At 33.7% G+C, this 14,380-nt stretch overlaps 1 protein-coding gene across 1 annotated transcript; it reads right to left on the bottom strand.

Moving 5' to 3' along the window:
• Nucleotides 1–29: 29 nt before the first annotated feature.
• LOC110712900 lies at nucleotides 30–13,752 on the bottom strand. Its single transcript, XM_021891360.1, has 4 exons — nucleotides 13,565–13,752; nucleotides 13,348–13,398; nucleotides 1,179–1,535; nucleotides 30–1,066 (listed from the first exon to the last, which is right to left on the bottom strand). Exons 3-4 carry the CDS (start codon nucleotides 1,533–1,535, stop codon nucleotides 353–355), a joined length of 1,071 nt encoding a protein of 356 aa, XP_021747052.1. The 5' UTR covers nucleotides 13,348–13,398; nucleotides 13,565–13,752; the 3' UTR covers nucleotides 30–352.
• Nucleotides 13,753–14,380: the final 628 nt, after the last annotated feature.

The following is a 14,380-nucleotide window of genomic DNA, read 5'->3' as shown; positions in this document are numbered from 1 at the left end:
GTGCCTACTTCATTGCTCTTCAAACATGATTGAACACAATATAGTAGGCATGAAATTAACCTGTATTAGAATCTTAAGAGAACAATTTACAATGCTTGACAACCAAACTATACTATATACTCGCAACAATCATAAATTTCCTTGTATTCACTACTGATAGTCATCTTCTAGATCTGATTTACAATCTATAATTTGGACTAGCTAATTGTAAGCAAAACTATCACAGCTCTTAAGAGAGCGGCAAACAATGAATCTATGATTTCAATATTCATGAATCAGTTTCACAATTGACTATACTATCTATATATAAGAAAAGAACTAATTATTAAGTCAAATAAAATTGGTAGGATTTTTATTTATTCCTACGCTCCTCGTACAAGAACTTTATCCATTGAAGTCTTGAGTAGTCATCCGGTATGCCATGAAGAATTGTCCTCTTTTGAGGATCCTCAATCAAGGTGCATGCAAAACAGAATTCAGGGCTACCAGGGACTAAGCCAGGCATAGACACTATCTTTGCTAGAGATTCAACAAGGGTATGAGAAGAATCAACCAACTTCCGTGCTTCAAGACTCATTAACTCCATAACTTTAATATTCCTATCAGTAACAGCTTTCCCCATAGAATCAAGCTTCTCCATCAGCATTTTAGCACCTACTGCTGTGGCAAGTTCAGTCCTACAGCTCTTAAGACTTTCTGAAGCACCATTCTCAAAAGCTCTTTTGCTTCCGCTTCCCTGTCCTCTACATTGAAGGGGAGTTGGAGAAGGAATTGGGGTATGGTCATTATGAGGTTCTTGTTGTTCCATATCATCTAGGCTGCAGTTAAAAGCAGTATTCTCACTTATTTCATCATCACAGTTGTATGGTGCATCACCGACATTCAAACTTGGGGGTGAAGGGATAGGAACTGCTTCCGTTTCACATTGAACACCTTGGGAACAATCGATGACCGGAGTATGACTATACAATCCTTGATCAACTGAAACTCCAAATAGTTGTTCCATCTTGTTTTCAAGTTCAGGTTCAATCCCTTCATCTTTAAATGCTCTGAAATGCATATTTTCCTATAAGAAAGGTTAATGGAATCAAACATTTTTTCTAGGAGCTCAATTCAACTTATTTCACTAATTTTCTAAAATAGAAGTAATGAAATTAAATAAAAGTAAAAGAACTAACCTCAATCTTTTTCTTCCACCAATCCTCACTAGCAGTTATAGTTCCTTTTTCATGATCCCAGTCCAAACCCATTTCTTCTCCTTTCAATGCTTTCCAAAGGCTCCATCTACTTCTCATCCAATCCCACTTGTTTTTAAGTTTGTTTCTATCGTAGGCTAAGTTTATCCTTTTTCGAAACTCTACCTCGAGTGTTTTCCATGGCATTCTTCGACACATCATAGCACCATGTTTTCCCTTTCCTCTTTCAGCATATTTGATACACAAATCACAAAATAAGTGTAAATTGTCTTTGGACCAATTAGCCCGACTCAAATCTTTGCCCCCAACTTCATTGTCTCTTTTCTTCTTCGGTGCCATCTAAGTTTAGATAAGATACAAACTCATTGAATATGTCCTCTCTTAAAAAAAAACAAAAATCACATATAATCTATCACACGGTCACATAACTTTTTTTTATCGTTATAAGTTACTAGGTTTGAAAAATCAGATGAGAAAAGTTACTACAACAACAATAGAAGTGAGGAAAGCTCCAATATACTACAAGAATGCAATTATGAAGCAAAAACACTTAGCAAACATGAATAACAAAACCTAGATATTTGGTGGAATCCATTCATGCCTTTTATTAAAAAAGACACATCATTCTAATCAAGTATTACCCTTATGGGCGTATGGTTTTGGTAGGTGGCAAAAATGGTTTTAAATGTGAGTATGAAAGAAAGTATCATATCAATGTTCTTGGTAATGCAACCTCATAAAATGTCATTAACACCCAATACCACTTCCCAAGTGGTATTAAATAGTACTGAAAATTCATGATGAAAAATATTATGGGTTAAGTACCATTAACATGGGCATCAGCATAGGATTACATCTACATACAAAATCATTATCTTTACCACGTACTAAAAAATGCATAAAACAACAAATCAAGCTACTTTACATATTGGTTGAACAAAAATTGGGACTTTCTAACCAACAATACGTGAATATCAATAAGGGATGGAAAAAGTGACATATTCTCTCCGTTCTAAAATAAATGCATTACTTGGGATTGCGGAGAGTTTTGGAAGAGTTTATTCGTATTAATATTATATTGTATAATTGTAAAGTGGAGCTTATTTATTTTAATAAAAAGACAATGATGACTATGAAAGAGAGAATGTGAGAGAGTGTTAATTATTTTATAAAGTAATTTAAGTGAACACCTTGAGAAAGAATTTATACAATCTTTTAAGTTGGGATTATGGAAAGAGAGAGAAATAATTGAAAAAACATGGTTGAAGACTTGAAGTTACCCAAATTAGTAGTAATACATGTATTTTGGAATAGACAAATAAAGCAAGTAATGCATCTATTTTGGAAAATCGGGAGTATTACCTAATAAAACACAATAAATTTATGGCCTGTTTGGTATGGAGCATTTCATTTGAAATGCTGGAATTGGATCAAACACCTTGTTTGGGTAATCCAAAAAATTTAGAATTGGAATTGGCCCAATTCCAACCCACTTAAACTTAAGTTTATTTTTCATAATTTGAAATCCATCATAAAAGTCTGTCATTTGAAATCCAAAAAAGTAACGACAATGCATCTTTCTCTCTCCTTGTGCTTTCTCTCTCTTCTCATGAGCTTTCTCTCTCTTCTCGTTCGCTCTCATTGCTCGTTTGCTAGGAATTTGTGCGAAACCACATCTCTCTACAAGGGTTGTTCAATTTGTTTAGCTTGAATTTGTTGTGTTATTGGTTAATTTCTGAGAAATTTAGGTTTTATTTTCTATAATCTTAGGTTTAATTGTGTTGGATCTTGTTGGTAATTCTCTGATTTTCCTTCAGATTTTATTTTTTTCCTTTGAATTGGCCTAACTTTCCTCCAAATTGGCCCAATTTTCTTTCTATAATGTATTTTGTTTCCAATTGATTTTCAAAGTTATATGCATGCTTTGATTGATCTGTAAATTTTTTATCTAATGATGATTTGCTATGTTTATTTCATTCTTGATAGTTTCTAAATTTGTGTAAATTATCTTTAAACCCTAAAATCCTGAATCAATTGTTGAAATCAATTGTTCACTGCAAAGAAAGGAGCAATTTGTTCTAGACATGTTGCTGCTAGTAAGCTAATAGTGTAATTTCCAAGGAGTCTGAATTCCAAAGGACAAGACAAAGTGTTGTGAATAGGTTCGTAAAACAATGGATTCGATGAGTTCAATATGATAAAAAGATGTATCGAATTAGCAGAGTTAGTCTAAATTTTATATGTAATGATGAATTGATGATGATTAGTAGATTTGTTCAAGTGTGAGTGAACTTGAATTACAACTTTGATGTGAGTATGTTGTATTTTTGTGGTGATTTTATTAGCAGAATTTGCCTTTGTTTGAAATTCTGGATTTGAAATACATTGTATTACCAAACATCTTATTAGCATTTGAAATTCCAAATTCATAATTTCCCAAACAAATGACTTGGAATTAAATTCTAGCAATTGAAATTCTGGAATTGAATTTCACTATTTGAAATGAAATAAGAGTATTCAAACGCAACCTTACATAATTTCAACCAAGGAGCATCCATGCACTTTTAACTTTATTTATTCCTTCTTTTTTTTTTTTCATTTACATAGATGCTTCTAATCAATACTTGATTCCAGGACTAACTAGAAACAAAGGATGAAGCCACTGCTTACACCTAGCTCCTAATTTCCTCGCAGGATATTAATAAAAGTCCAAACACTCCCAAACTACTGTAAATTCTAAAGTATAATACCAAAGCCTAGACTTAGCCTGAAGTAGTACATCCACCTCAGTGCACACTATATATATATAGCACACCTGCTATAAAAGTTGGAGATGTCCTACAATCATGTATCCATTACTCATAATATAGATTTTTACTCGATTGTTTGGGGTAATTATAAAATTCAGCTAATACCAATTAAAATATTGGTCTTACTTCTAAATACGGAGTAATAATTGAACGTATAGACACACAAGGTATTTGATCAAATCAAGATAGACTATGGGTTTGGGACCATTACAGCCACACTTCTATAATGGATAGTTGAGCTAGGCTTGAACTTGGGTATGTGATTTGTTTTATAAAGGTCATTATCAAAACAATCAAAATCCTGCTTAATGGGATAAATCATTAAAACCACAAGAAAACCCTATCCCTTAAACCATGCCATGGTCGGGCATCTCTTTGAGTGAGGGTGAGGAGAATGTTTCTCTTCAAACATTCGATCTAACAATATTGAAGTGATCTGATGTAGTGAGTAAAAAAATCACACTTGGGGTTCTTGTCTCCATCATTATGCATAGACTTCTATTATGATTCTAGAATCCCATATCTTTAATATCAAATCCCAACAATAAAAGCATAATTTTAGTAGCCTAGGCATTGACTATTTGATCACTATATGCATAACAGCTTAACAATTTATTTAGCAATAAAACTTAATGAACTATTTCAACAAACAAGCATTAAAAGTTTAATCTTCTACTCAAAATTGCAACTTGGCAAGTATGTTTTACGTCACACACGTGTCAATATTTTACTAATCAATAAGAAGATACTCTGAGTTCTTGTAAGAAAATTTCAATTGTAGGCACAAGGAAAATAGAGGTATTAAGATTATGCTCTCCTCACCTTATTTTCACTTAATTCAAGTCTCTTTAAGTTTAGATAAGATATAATAAGATAAGTGCTAATAATTTCAGCATAAAATAAGGGCTAATAACTTAAAATAAGATAATTCTTCCTCCTTTCCCCTAATATTGCCAATTCTATTCGAGGATGTTCTGCAAATATTACAACCAGAATTTGAAAAGACACACCTAGGCGTTAGGGGTTATGCGTCTTTTTAGGTCTAGGCGAGGTGGTTTTAATGATGCACAGCTAAGTCGCACAGGCGTACTAAGGCAGACCCTAGAGGCACGCAGATATTTTTTCAAAAAAAAAAAAAAAATTGTTTATTACACGCTAGTGAGGCACTCCTTAGGTGCATGGAACTCTGAAATGCCTTGGTACGCCTTTAGCCTTTTTCCTCATCACATTGGTCAATGTCTTTGTTTCTATCTCTCTCCTCATCTTAATGTCCATACACACCTCCCTTGTTGCAATATTAGGGGGGCAGGCGAAGGTAAAAGGGTTGATAAGTTCAAATAAGCAAAGATCATGCAAGGGCTAATATGTTCCAATAAGGTCTAATAATGTGCAAAAAGAGAATAATACGGTAGAAGATAAGACAAGGGCTAATAAGTTCTAACAAGGTTAATAAGTTTAGATAAGAGCTAAAAAGTTCTATGAGTAATAAGATATGTTCAAGGCCACTAAGATAAGATATGATAAGTGAATTTCAGGTGATAGAACACCACCTAAGGCAATATTAGAAGAAACCAAAACTAAGATGGTGAGCTTAAATAATTGAATACACTCAATTTCAATTAATTTTGTCCTAACTAAAAAAAGAAAATCACAACAATCTAGGGTCATGTCATCTACAAACTAGAAATGACTTTGCAACTATTGATTAAAAAAAATCAAGACTATGGAATTTGATAGAAAACTAACAACTTGATTCAAATAATCCAAATCCTACTCCGCATTTTCTTTTTCTGCCATTCTTTTTTATGTTAAACCAGTGTTTTTGTAGTTTCATAAGAAAGCCTGATTACAACAATCTTTTCTAAACTTACATCTGATATTGGAGACAGAAGTACACAGTGCGAAAACACTTGCGTTCAAACAAAGTTACAAAACATAGAGGAAACAACAACAACAAAAACAAGGGAAGGAAACAGGAAAAAAAACTAAGAAAAACCTCACATACAGAGCTATCAATTAAGTCAAGGTACATTCCTTATCTACAACAATAATTTTCTCAAACAAACCTTAAAAAAAGATTTAAATCCCAAGATAATGAAGCCAACCTTAAAATATTACTTGACATAGTGTTGTGCCAATGCACCATATGTTGGAGGATTAAATCATGCTTTGACATAAAATACAACTTTTTATGATTAACATAACCAAGTCTTAAATGCCATAGAGAAGAATTGTCATTAACAAAATACACACTATCTTTAAAAGCATTACAAATACGTAATTCAGACATAGCATCACACAAATATCCAAGTCCTACAAATTGACCACCTTTAGACAAAATAAACTTATTAGACTCAAACACCATTTTCAAATCATTAACGATTCAAGAAAGCACCAAGACACTAGATTTCTCCTAAGTTCGGAAACATACAACACATCTCTTAAAATAAGAGATTTGTCCGAAATAAAAACTAGCTCAACTTGTCCCTTGCCTAGCACCTTAGCGATACGGTCATTGGCCATATGAAGGTCTTGAACAATGATTTATCTTTGCATACATGCCTTGATAATCCTGAATCGATATACCACGGACAATCAGCCTGTACACAATTAATTTCAAAAAATCATACACACATAATCCTTAAATGAAATTTGTGCAATTCCCACCTTGTTTTTCTTGGGATTGGCTAGCATCGCCTTTCCCATTGAGTCTTTTTATTGTTTAATTTTTTCTTCCAAATTGTACAATCCTTCTTAAAATGATCAACTTTTCCACAGACCAACAAGCATGTGATTTTTAACCATCACCACTTACTTTAGGCTTTTTGCCCCTTTTTTTTTTTGTTTGAGTCATATCCCCTCTTTCTCTCATTGGACTTACCATCCTCCACCATGTTTCCTTCTTGTATTTGGATTTCTTCTGAAATCCGAATGTGGGAATTTAATCCCTTAAGATTAATATCATATTTTCTATGCTTTAAGGCATTCCTATTGTCTTTCTAAGAGGAAGACAATTTGCCTATTATACAATATACTATAAAGGTCTCATCAGATTACTTTCATGTTTCCTAAAATTCCCTAAGATCCTTTGAACCTCGTGATATTGTTCCATGACCGGCTAACAGGGAATTTCTTGCTAGATGCATTCTCGACCTATATATTTAGACTCTTAATAATCCCAAAACATTTTAGCGAAATCATGAAACAAATAATATCAAACAACTCATTTGACATACAATTAAAGATGTACCCAAGACAAATGTAGTCATAATTCTCCCACTTGTTTCTTTTCCTGATAGCCTCCAATGTCTCATTTTCCTTCTCCATTGACTCCGTGCCACTACAAGTGATGTCAACAGAGAATGAATCTTTTTCTGCCATCTTCGAAAATCTTATCCTTCAAACTTGTCCACCTTTTGAAAGTTTGAAGTCAATTCTTTTATGTTCAAAGAAGACAAGTTCGACTGAAGGAGTAGATTTTTGAAGATGGCAAAAAATGATGCATTTTCTATTGACACCACTTGGAGTGGCATATGTTCTCACATTCCCAAAGCCAACAGAAGAGGAAAATGAGACATTGGAGGCTATTAGGAAAAGGAACAAGTAAGAGAACGATGACTACATTTGTCGTGGGCACATCCTTTATTATATGTCAAATGAGTTGTTTGATATTTATTTGTTCCATAATTCCGCTAAAATGCTTTGGGATGACTTAAAGTCTGAATATATGGACGAGGATACATAAAAAAGAATTCCTTGTAAGTAAATTTAACAATTTTAAGTTTGTTGATAGTAGGCCGATCATGGAACAATATCATGAAATTCAAAGGATTATAGGGAGTCTTACGCAACATGAAATTAATCTTAATGAGACATTTATAGTATCTTCTATAATAGACAAAATTACCTTCCTCTTCAAAAGACTTTAGGCCTGCCTTAAAACATTGAAAAGATGATTTTAATCTTAAGGAATTAAGTTCCCACATTCGAATTGAAGAAGAAATCCGAAATCAAGAAGGACAAAAGAAGGTAAATCCTAGTTCTACCACCGTTTACATGGTGGTGGACGGTAAGTCAAATGAGAGGAAGAAGGGATATGACTCAAACAAACAAAAGGGCAAATAACCTAAAGTAAGTGGTAATGGTAAAAAAATCACATGCTAGATGAATTTGTGGAAAACCCAGTCATTTTAAGAATAATTGTACAATATGGAAGAAGAAATTAAGCAATAAAAAGACCCAAGGTAGAAAAGGTGAAGCTAGCCAATCTCAAGACAATCAAGGTAACTCTTGTGCACAAAATATATTTAAATTATTTATGGATTATGTGTGTATGATTTCTTAAATCAACTGTGCAAAGGTTGATTGTTCGTGGTACATCGATTCATGAGTATCGAGACATGTATGCAAAGATAGATAATTGTTCAAGGCCTTCTTGGAGGTTGATGGTGGAGAGATTCTCTATATGGGCAATTACTATACCGCTAAGGTGCTAGGCAAGGGACAAGTTGAGCTAGTTTTTAGTTTGGGTAAATCCCTTATTTTAAGAGATGTGTTGTATGCTCCCGATCTTAGGAGACATCTAGTGTCCGGTGCTATCTTGAATCGTTTAGAATTTAAAATGGTGCTTGAGTTGAATAAGTTTATTTTGTCTAAAAGTGGTCAATTTGTAGGACTTAGATATTTGTGTGATGCTACGTTTAAATTAAGTATTTGTAATGCTTTTAAAGATAGTATCATTTGTAGGACTTGGATATTTGTGTGATGCTATATTTAAATTAAGTATTTGCAATGCTTTTAAAGATAGTGTGTAAGTTGTTAATGACAATTCTTTTCTATAGCATTTAAGACTTGGTCATGTTAATTATAAAAAGTTGTATTTTATGTCAAATCATGATTTAATTCTCATATGTAATCCAAGGATAGAAAAGTGCAAGACATGCATGTTAACAAAAATCACAGGGAAACCATTTCCTAATGTTGTTGAGAAAAATACCTCATTACTTAATTAAGTGCATAGTGACTTATATGATTTTCACAACACACCTTCTTTAGGGAATAAGAAACATTTGGTAACATTTACTGATGATTTTTCAAGGTTTTGTTATGTTTATTTATTATTCTCTAAAAATGAAGCCTTTGATAAATTTAATATTTACAAAAATGAAGTAAAATTGCAAACTAATGGAAAGATAAAAAGATTAAGAACCGATAAAGGAGGTGAATACTATGATCCAAGTTATTCCGATTAATAGGTTTAGTACATGAAACTACCACGGCATAAACATCACAACAAAATGGTGTAGTTAAAAGGAAGAATAGGACTTTAGAAGAAATGGTTAATTCCATGCTTTCTTGTCGGGTTTAAGGTTGGGGTAAAGTCGTTTTCACGGCTTGTTATGTATTAAATCGTGTTTCAATGAAAGGGAATAATGTTACCCCATATGAGCTATAGTAAAAAAGAAAAAAAGGAAACCAAACTAAGTTATCTCAAAGTTTGGGATTATAAAGCAATTTTAAAAGTGTCAAAACCTAAACATAAAAAGTTGGATGAAAGAGGAGTGAAATGCATTTTTATAGGATATGGAGAACATTGCAAATGCTATAGGTTATATGTAATAGAACAAAAAGACTATTAGTCAATCCATATCACCATAGAGTCTAGGAATACATTGATTGAAGAAAATACTTCAATTCCTAGACCAAAGAATGTTACTACAAATGCCGAAACTCAAAGAATTTAATCAAATTGTAATTTATCAAGAGGTAGATGACCAAACTCATTTAGAGGAGGCATTTACATCATCATAACAACCTAGGAGAAGTAAAAGGGCAAGGAAAGAAAAATCATTTGGCTCGAATTTTCATGTGTACTTGGTTAAAGGATCAAGGGACGAAGATTCAACGCAACATCCATACATTTTTAATGTGAAAGATGATCTTATAACCTATGAAGAGGCTATGAAGTATCAGGATGCTCCATTTTAGAAGGAAGCAATTAATGATGAGATGAAATCCATCATGGGAAACAATACTTATGTGTTAATAAATGAATCTTTAAAAAGAAATCGAGGATTGATGAAAATGTTGAAAAGTTCAAAGTCCGGTTAATGGCACAAGGATTTTACGCCAAATCTTGGTAACGATTATTTTGATACATATGCACCACTTGCTAGAATCACAACTATTAGATTGTTGATTGCTCTTATGGCAATTAAGAATCCTGTGAACCACCAAATGGATGTCAAGACAGCGTTCTCGAATAGAGATTTTGAGGAAGACATTTATATGCGACAACATGAAGGGTTTGTTGTGAAAGGCCAAGAGCAAAAAGTTTGCAAGTTAATTAAATCACTGTATAGGCGAAAACAAGCAATTAAGGGCTTGTTTGGCATCATTTTTGGTTTACAGTTTCCTGTTTTTTTGAAAACCAAAAAACAGAAAACCACAGCAATGCCAAACGAACCCTAAGTAATGGAATCAAAATTTTGATGAGGTAGTGGTGTCTAATGGTTTTAAGTTGAACATTTCAAACAAATGTGTGTATAGCAAATTCGATGACAACGCTCCGGTTGTAAAATTTTGTCTACATGTAGATGACATGTTATCTTTAGAATGGGTTTTTCATAAGTTGAAATGACAAAATCCTTCCTTAGTTTTCATTTTTCCATGAAAGAAATTAATCTTATCACAATCTCATTGCATTGAGAAAGTGCTAAAGAAATTCAATATTAGTGAATTCAACCTTTCTTTATTCAACACCTATAAATCCTAGCATAAAGTTGATATTTATTTAAGGTAATGCGTTTTCACAACTGAAATATAGACTTATATAATGTTTGATGTATGACATGACAAGTATTAAGCCGGATATCGCTTATGCGGTTGGTGCACCCGTAATCCTAGTATGCTACATTGGCAAGCGGTTCGTTCTTTGTTGAACTACTTAAAGAAAACCATGGATTATGGTTTGTGCTATAGTGGGTATCCTTTGGTTGTTCGAGGATATTCGAATGCAAGATCACTCACTTGTGGATGGGTATTCCTTTATGGGAAAGGTGTCATTTCATGGGCACCTAAAAAGTAAACTTGCATTGCGGACTCCAAAAGGACATCGGAGTTCACAGCTTAACATTCCGCTAATAAAGAAGCAAAATAGTTAAGGGATTTAATGCATTACAAAAGCCAATATCGCCAATTGTGATATATAGCGATAATAATGCTACTTTGGCTAAGGCATATAGCTAAGTGTATAATGTTAAATCAAGACACATTGGAGTGCAGCATAGTTACATCTAAGGACTTATCGAGAATAGTGTGATCACTATTGACTATGTTCGAACAAACTTTAATCCGGCCGATTGTTTTACTGATGGCTAGAGATATGAAAAATAAGATGACAATCAATTTGGGATTGGAGCCCTAAATAATTATCAATGAGGGAGTATTAACTTAACACCCAATAAGAATGTGGGTCTTAAGTTCAATAAGATTGACTTTCTTATTTGGTAATTGGGAACTTGTTTAATCATGCAAAGTAAAGTTCTAATATTTTGAGATGAAAAGAAGTTGTTTTTAACATAATATATTTCCTAGTATAGTGCTTTGTCACATGAGCATTTTTTTAAAGTCTACCTATATAAGTAAGAAGTTTAGCCGCTTTAAGAAGTTATTGGGGCATAGTTTTGAAGTACTTACGAAAAGATAGGGACACATGGCTTAATGTGTCAAGTATATATGTAATCAAGTAATTGATCTTGGGTGTGTAATATCTTTAAGAGTTCAATATGTATTGCTTTTTGTTCAAAAGTTGATGCTAAATGGATATGGATTCTTGAAATGTATATTGCCCTAAGTGGGAGTTCAAGTCTTTGTACACTTTCATTTATGCATAAGACTGTTTGTTATGATGATGACGTTTGCAATGAGTCTAGTTTAATACTCTAAATTGGGGAGGATTGTTGAATAATTTAGAGTATTGTATGCAGAGTTCATGTTGATTGACTAATTTACTTAGGCTATGGTATTGTAATTTAATTAATTAAGTAGAGTGAAAGAACCTCGGTTTAGAGAATAGAAGATTTGTCTGGTTTAGGGTGCTCACCCGACTGGGTGCGAGGCTGCATTTACAAATGTCGGGCAACCGTCCCGCGGTCGGGCTCACAAGAACATTGAAGGAAAAGCTAGGCACTCACCCGGTCTGGCAACCATCGCCCGCCGAGCACGAGGACGAGTTTGGGGAATATCATTTCCTCACATGGTAGGGCCACTACTCGTCAACCAGATTTGCCAGTTGGGCGCGGGTCTAGATTGGGCTGACAGTTTTATTCATGTTGTTTAGTGTTTTTTGCTCTTGATATAAATATGTTATTCACATATGATGAACACACATTCAAGGAAAATCAATTTTTATTCTCTTATGAAAACCTTTGCACTTCCAATTATCATCATCATAATTTACCCAAAGTTTGATTATATTAGATCATAAACATACTACACACTTTTGTAATTGTCTTCATTATATCTCCTAGTAATTTCGTGATACCTAGTGTGTAAATTAGAGTTGAAATATTATTTTGGAAAATTGATTTTTTTCACGCCTCAAATGTTGAATTTGTCCATTTTCATTCCATTTTTAGTAACCAGTCAATCAATTCCCCAACACCACCCAAGGACCTAACCAAACACTAAGATATGACAATAACTCACCATAGCACCTTCACATAGAAAGCAATAGTCAAACCAACCTTAATGACATACTAAGTACTTCGTAAATAACCTTAATGATATACTTTAAGTAATTCAAAGAACTGGGGGATTCGTAGCTAACCAACCTTAATGACATATGAAATTTTTTGTATTTTACTTTTGCACTAGTAAACAATGCAACATCAAATCGAAAGGTCCAAGGGATTCACAACTAACCAATCGAATGACTGCAAATCTTATAACTTACTCCTAGTACCAACAAAGCATCAAATAAATAAGCTCATGTAAGACATTCTTAAACTTACCCCAAATTGCTTAGACTAAGACACTTCCCTTTAATTTCGATTTCCTTGAAGCCACGTTCAAGCCTATTTTACCACATTATCCACCCACTAATTCACTAAACATGTAAAGCATAGTTATAATGACAGAACAATTTTTGAATAATTACACCAATTACCAAGTAAATTCAATAAACCTCCAAGAGGGTAATACTTCTAATTATAATCACAAAAGTTTGATCATTTCCACAACCCATTACACATTAATATCATGAGAATTATAAAAAAATGGAAAATAATATATAAAAAATAAAAATTTAATTTAATTAACAATTGGACTATAAAACTGACCTGCTTGGCCCTTTTTCATGCAATTTTTTCCTGGGGAGGAACCAATTTTACCTAATAATAAAGAGAGAAAGGATGATTTATTGCTATTAGAAACAGAGGTTGCCGGAAATTTTCGAAAAAAAATAACGAAAATTACAGGAAAAAGAAAAAAAAAACCGAACAAAAATTTGAAATTGAAGAAACAGAAATTAGAAAAGAAAAAATCAGATCAACTAACCTATAGTTGATGAATTCAAAATTTGTAGCGATTTTGTAATGTCGAATTTGCAGTTTGGTCGATGATGTGATTTGGCAAAACCGCAGAAAGAGAGAAAATGGAGAATTTCTGAATTTGGGATTTGCCTACTTTGACTCTGTAAGTTCGTAGGTGGTTTATTTTCTAACTTAGTTTTGAGAATATCTTTTTTTTTTTTTTTTTTTTTTTTTTTTTGTGACAAATAGAACAAAGAAAGAAAAACAAAAACAGGACCAAAACCAAAACCAACTAAAAGGACCATAAAAGAAAATGCCGACGACGAGCTTGTCCAGCAAATAGCATCTTTCTAGCCTGCATCTTCGTGGAACTCTTTCTCATTTAGAAAGCTTATCTTTCCGCAAGCCAATGAGCTGGAGCAACCCAAGAGCGACTGGAGCACTAGGGAGCGAAACCAAAGAGCGGCGAACCAACAAAGCATAAGCCGACTTAGTCGTAAACTGCCCGTCCCTCCTAAATTTCCAATACACAAAATCATCCATCGGACTTTGTGGACGATTCAGGGACAGAATACGATTGGCTGTAACATCATCAAACAGCCGATGAATCCTCAAGGGATCCCACGCGTTAGAACGCGGATTAATGATATAAGAAACATGAGTCGGAAGATCCGACTCATCCAAACCAGCTTTAAACTGTACCAACCCCCCGGGAACCCAGGAGTCCTCCAACAAACGAACACGAGAGCCGGAACCCACCTTCCAAGCTAGGCCCGAAATCAAAGTCGAAACCCCGCAAGCCATACTCCTACAACCCCAAGACGGGTGACGCAACCTCTCC

The sequence above is a fragment of the Chenopodium quinoa genome, unplaced genomic scaffold (assembly GCF_001683475.1).
Source record: "Chenopodium quinoa cultivar QQ74 unplaced genomic scaffold, ASM168347v1, whole genome shotgun sequence".
Taxonomy (NCBI): Eukaryota; Viridiplantae; Streptophyta; class Magnoliopsida; order Caryophyllales; family Amaranthaceae; genus Chenopodium; species Chenopodium quinoa.
This window is presented reverse-complemented; position numbering and strand designations above follow the sequence as displayed.

Bases quoted from the DNA above. Each gene is read 5' to 3' on its own strand.
- LOC110712900 (XM_021891360.1), bottom strand. From the start codon at position 1,535: ATGGCACCGAAGAAGAAAAGAGACAATGAAGTTGGGGGCAAAGATTTG. The intron at 1,067-1,178 runs GTTAGTTCTTTT...CCTTTCTTATAG, and splicing joins GGTGGAAGAAAAAGATTGAG to GAAAATATGCATTTCAGAGC.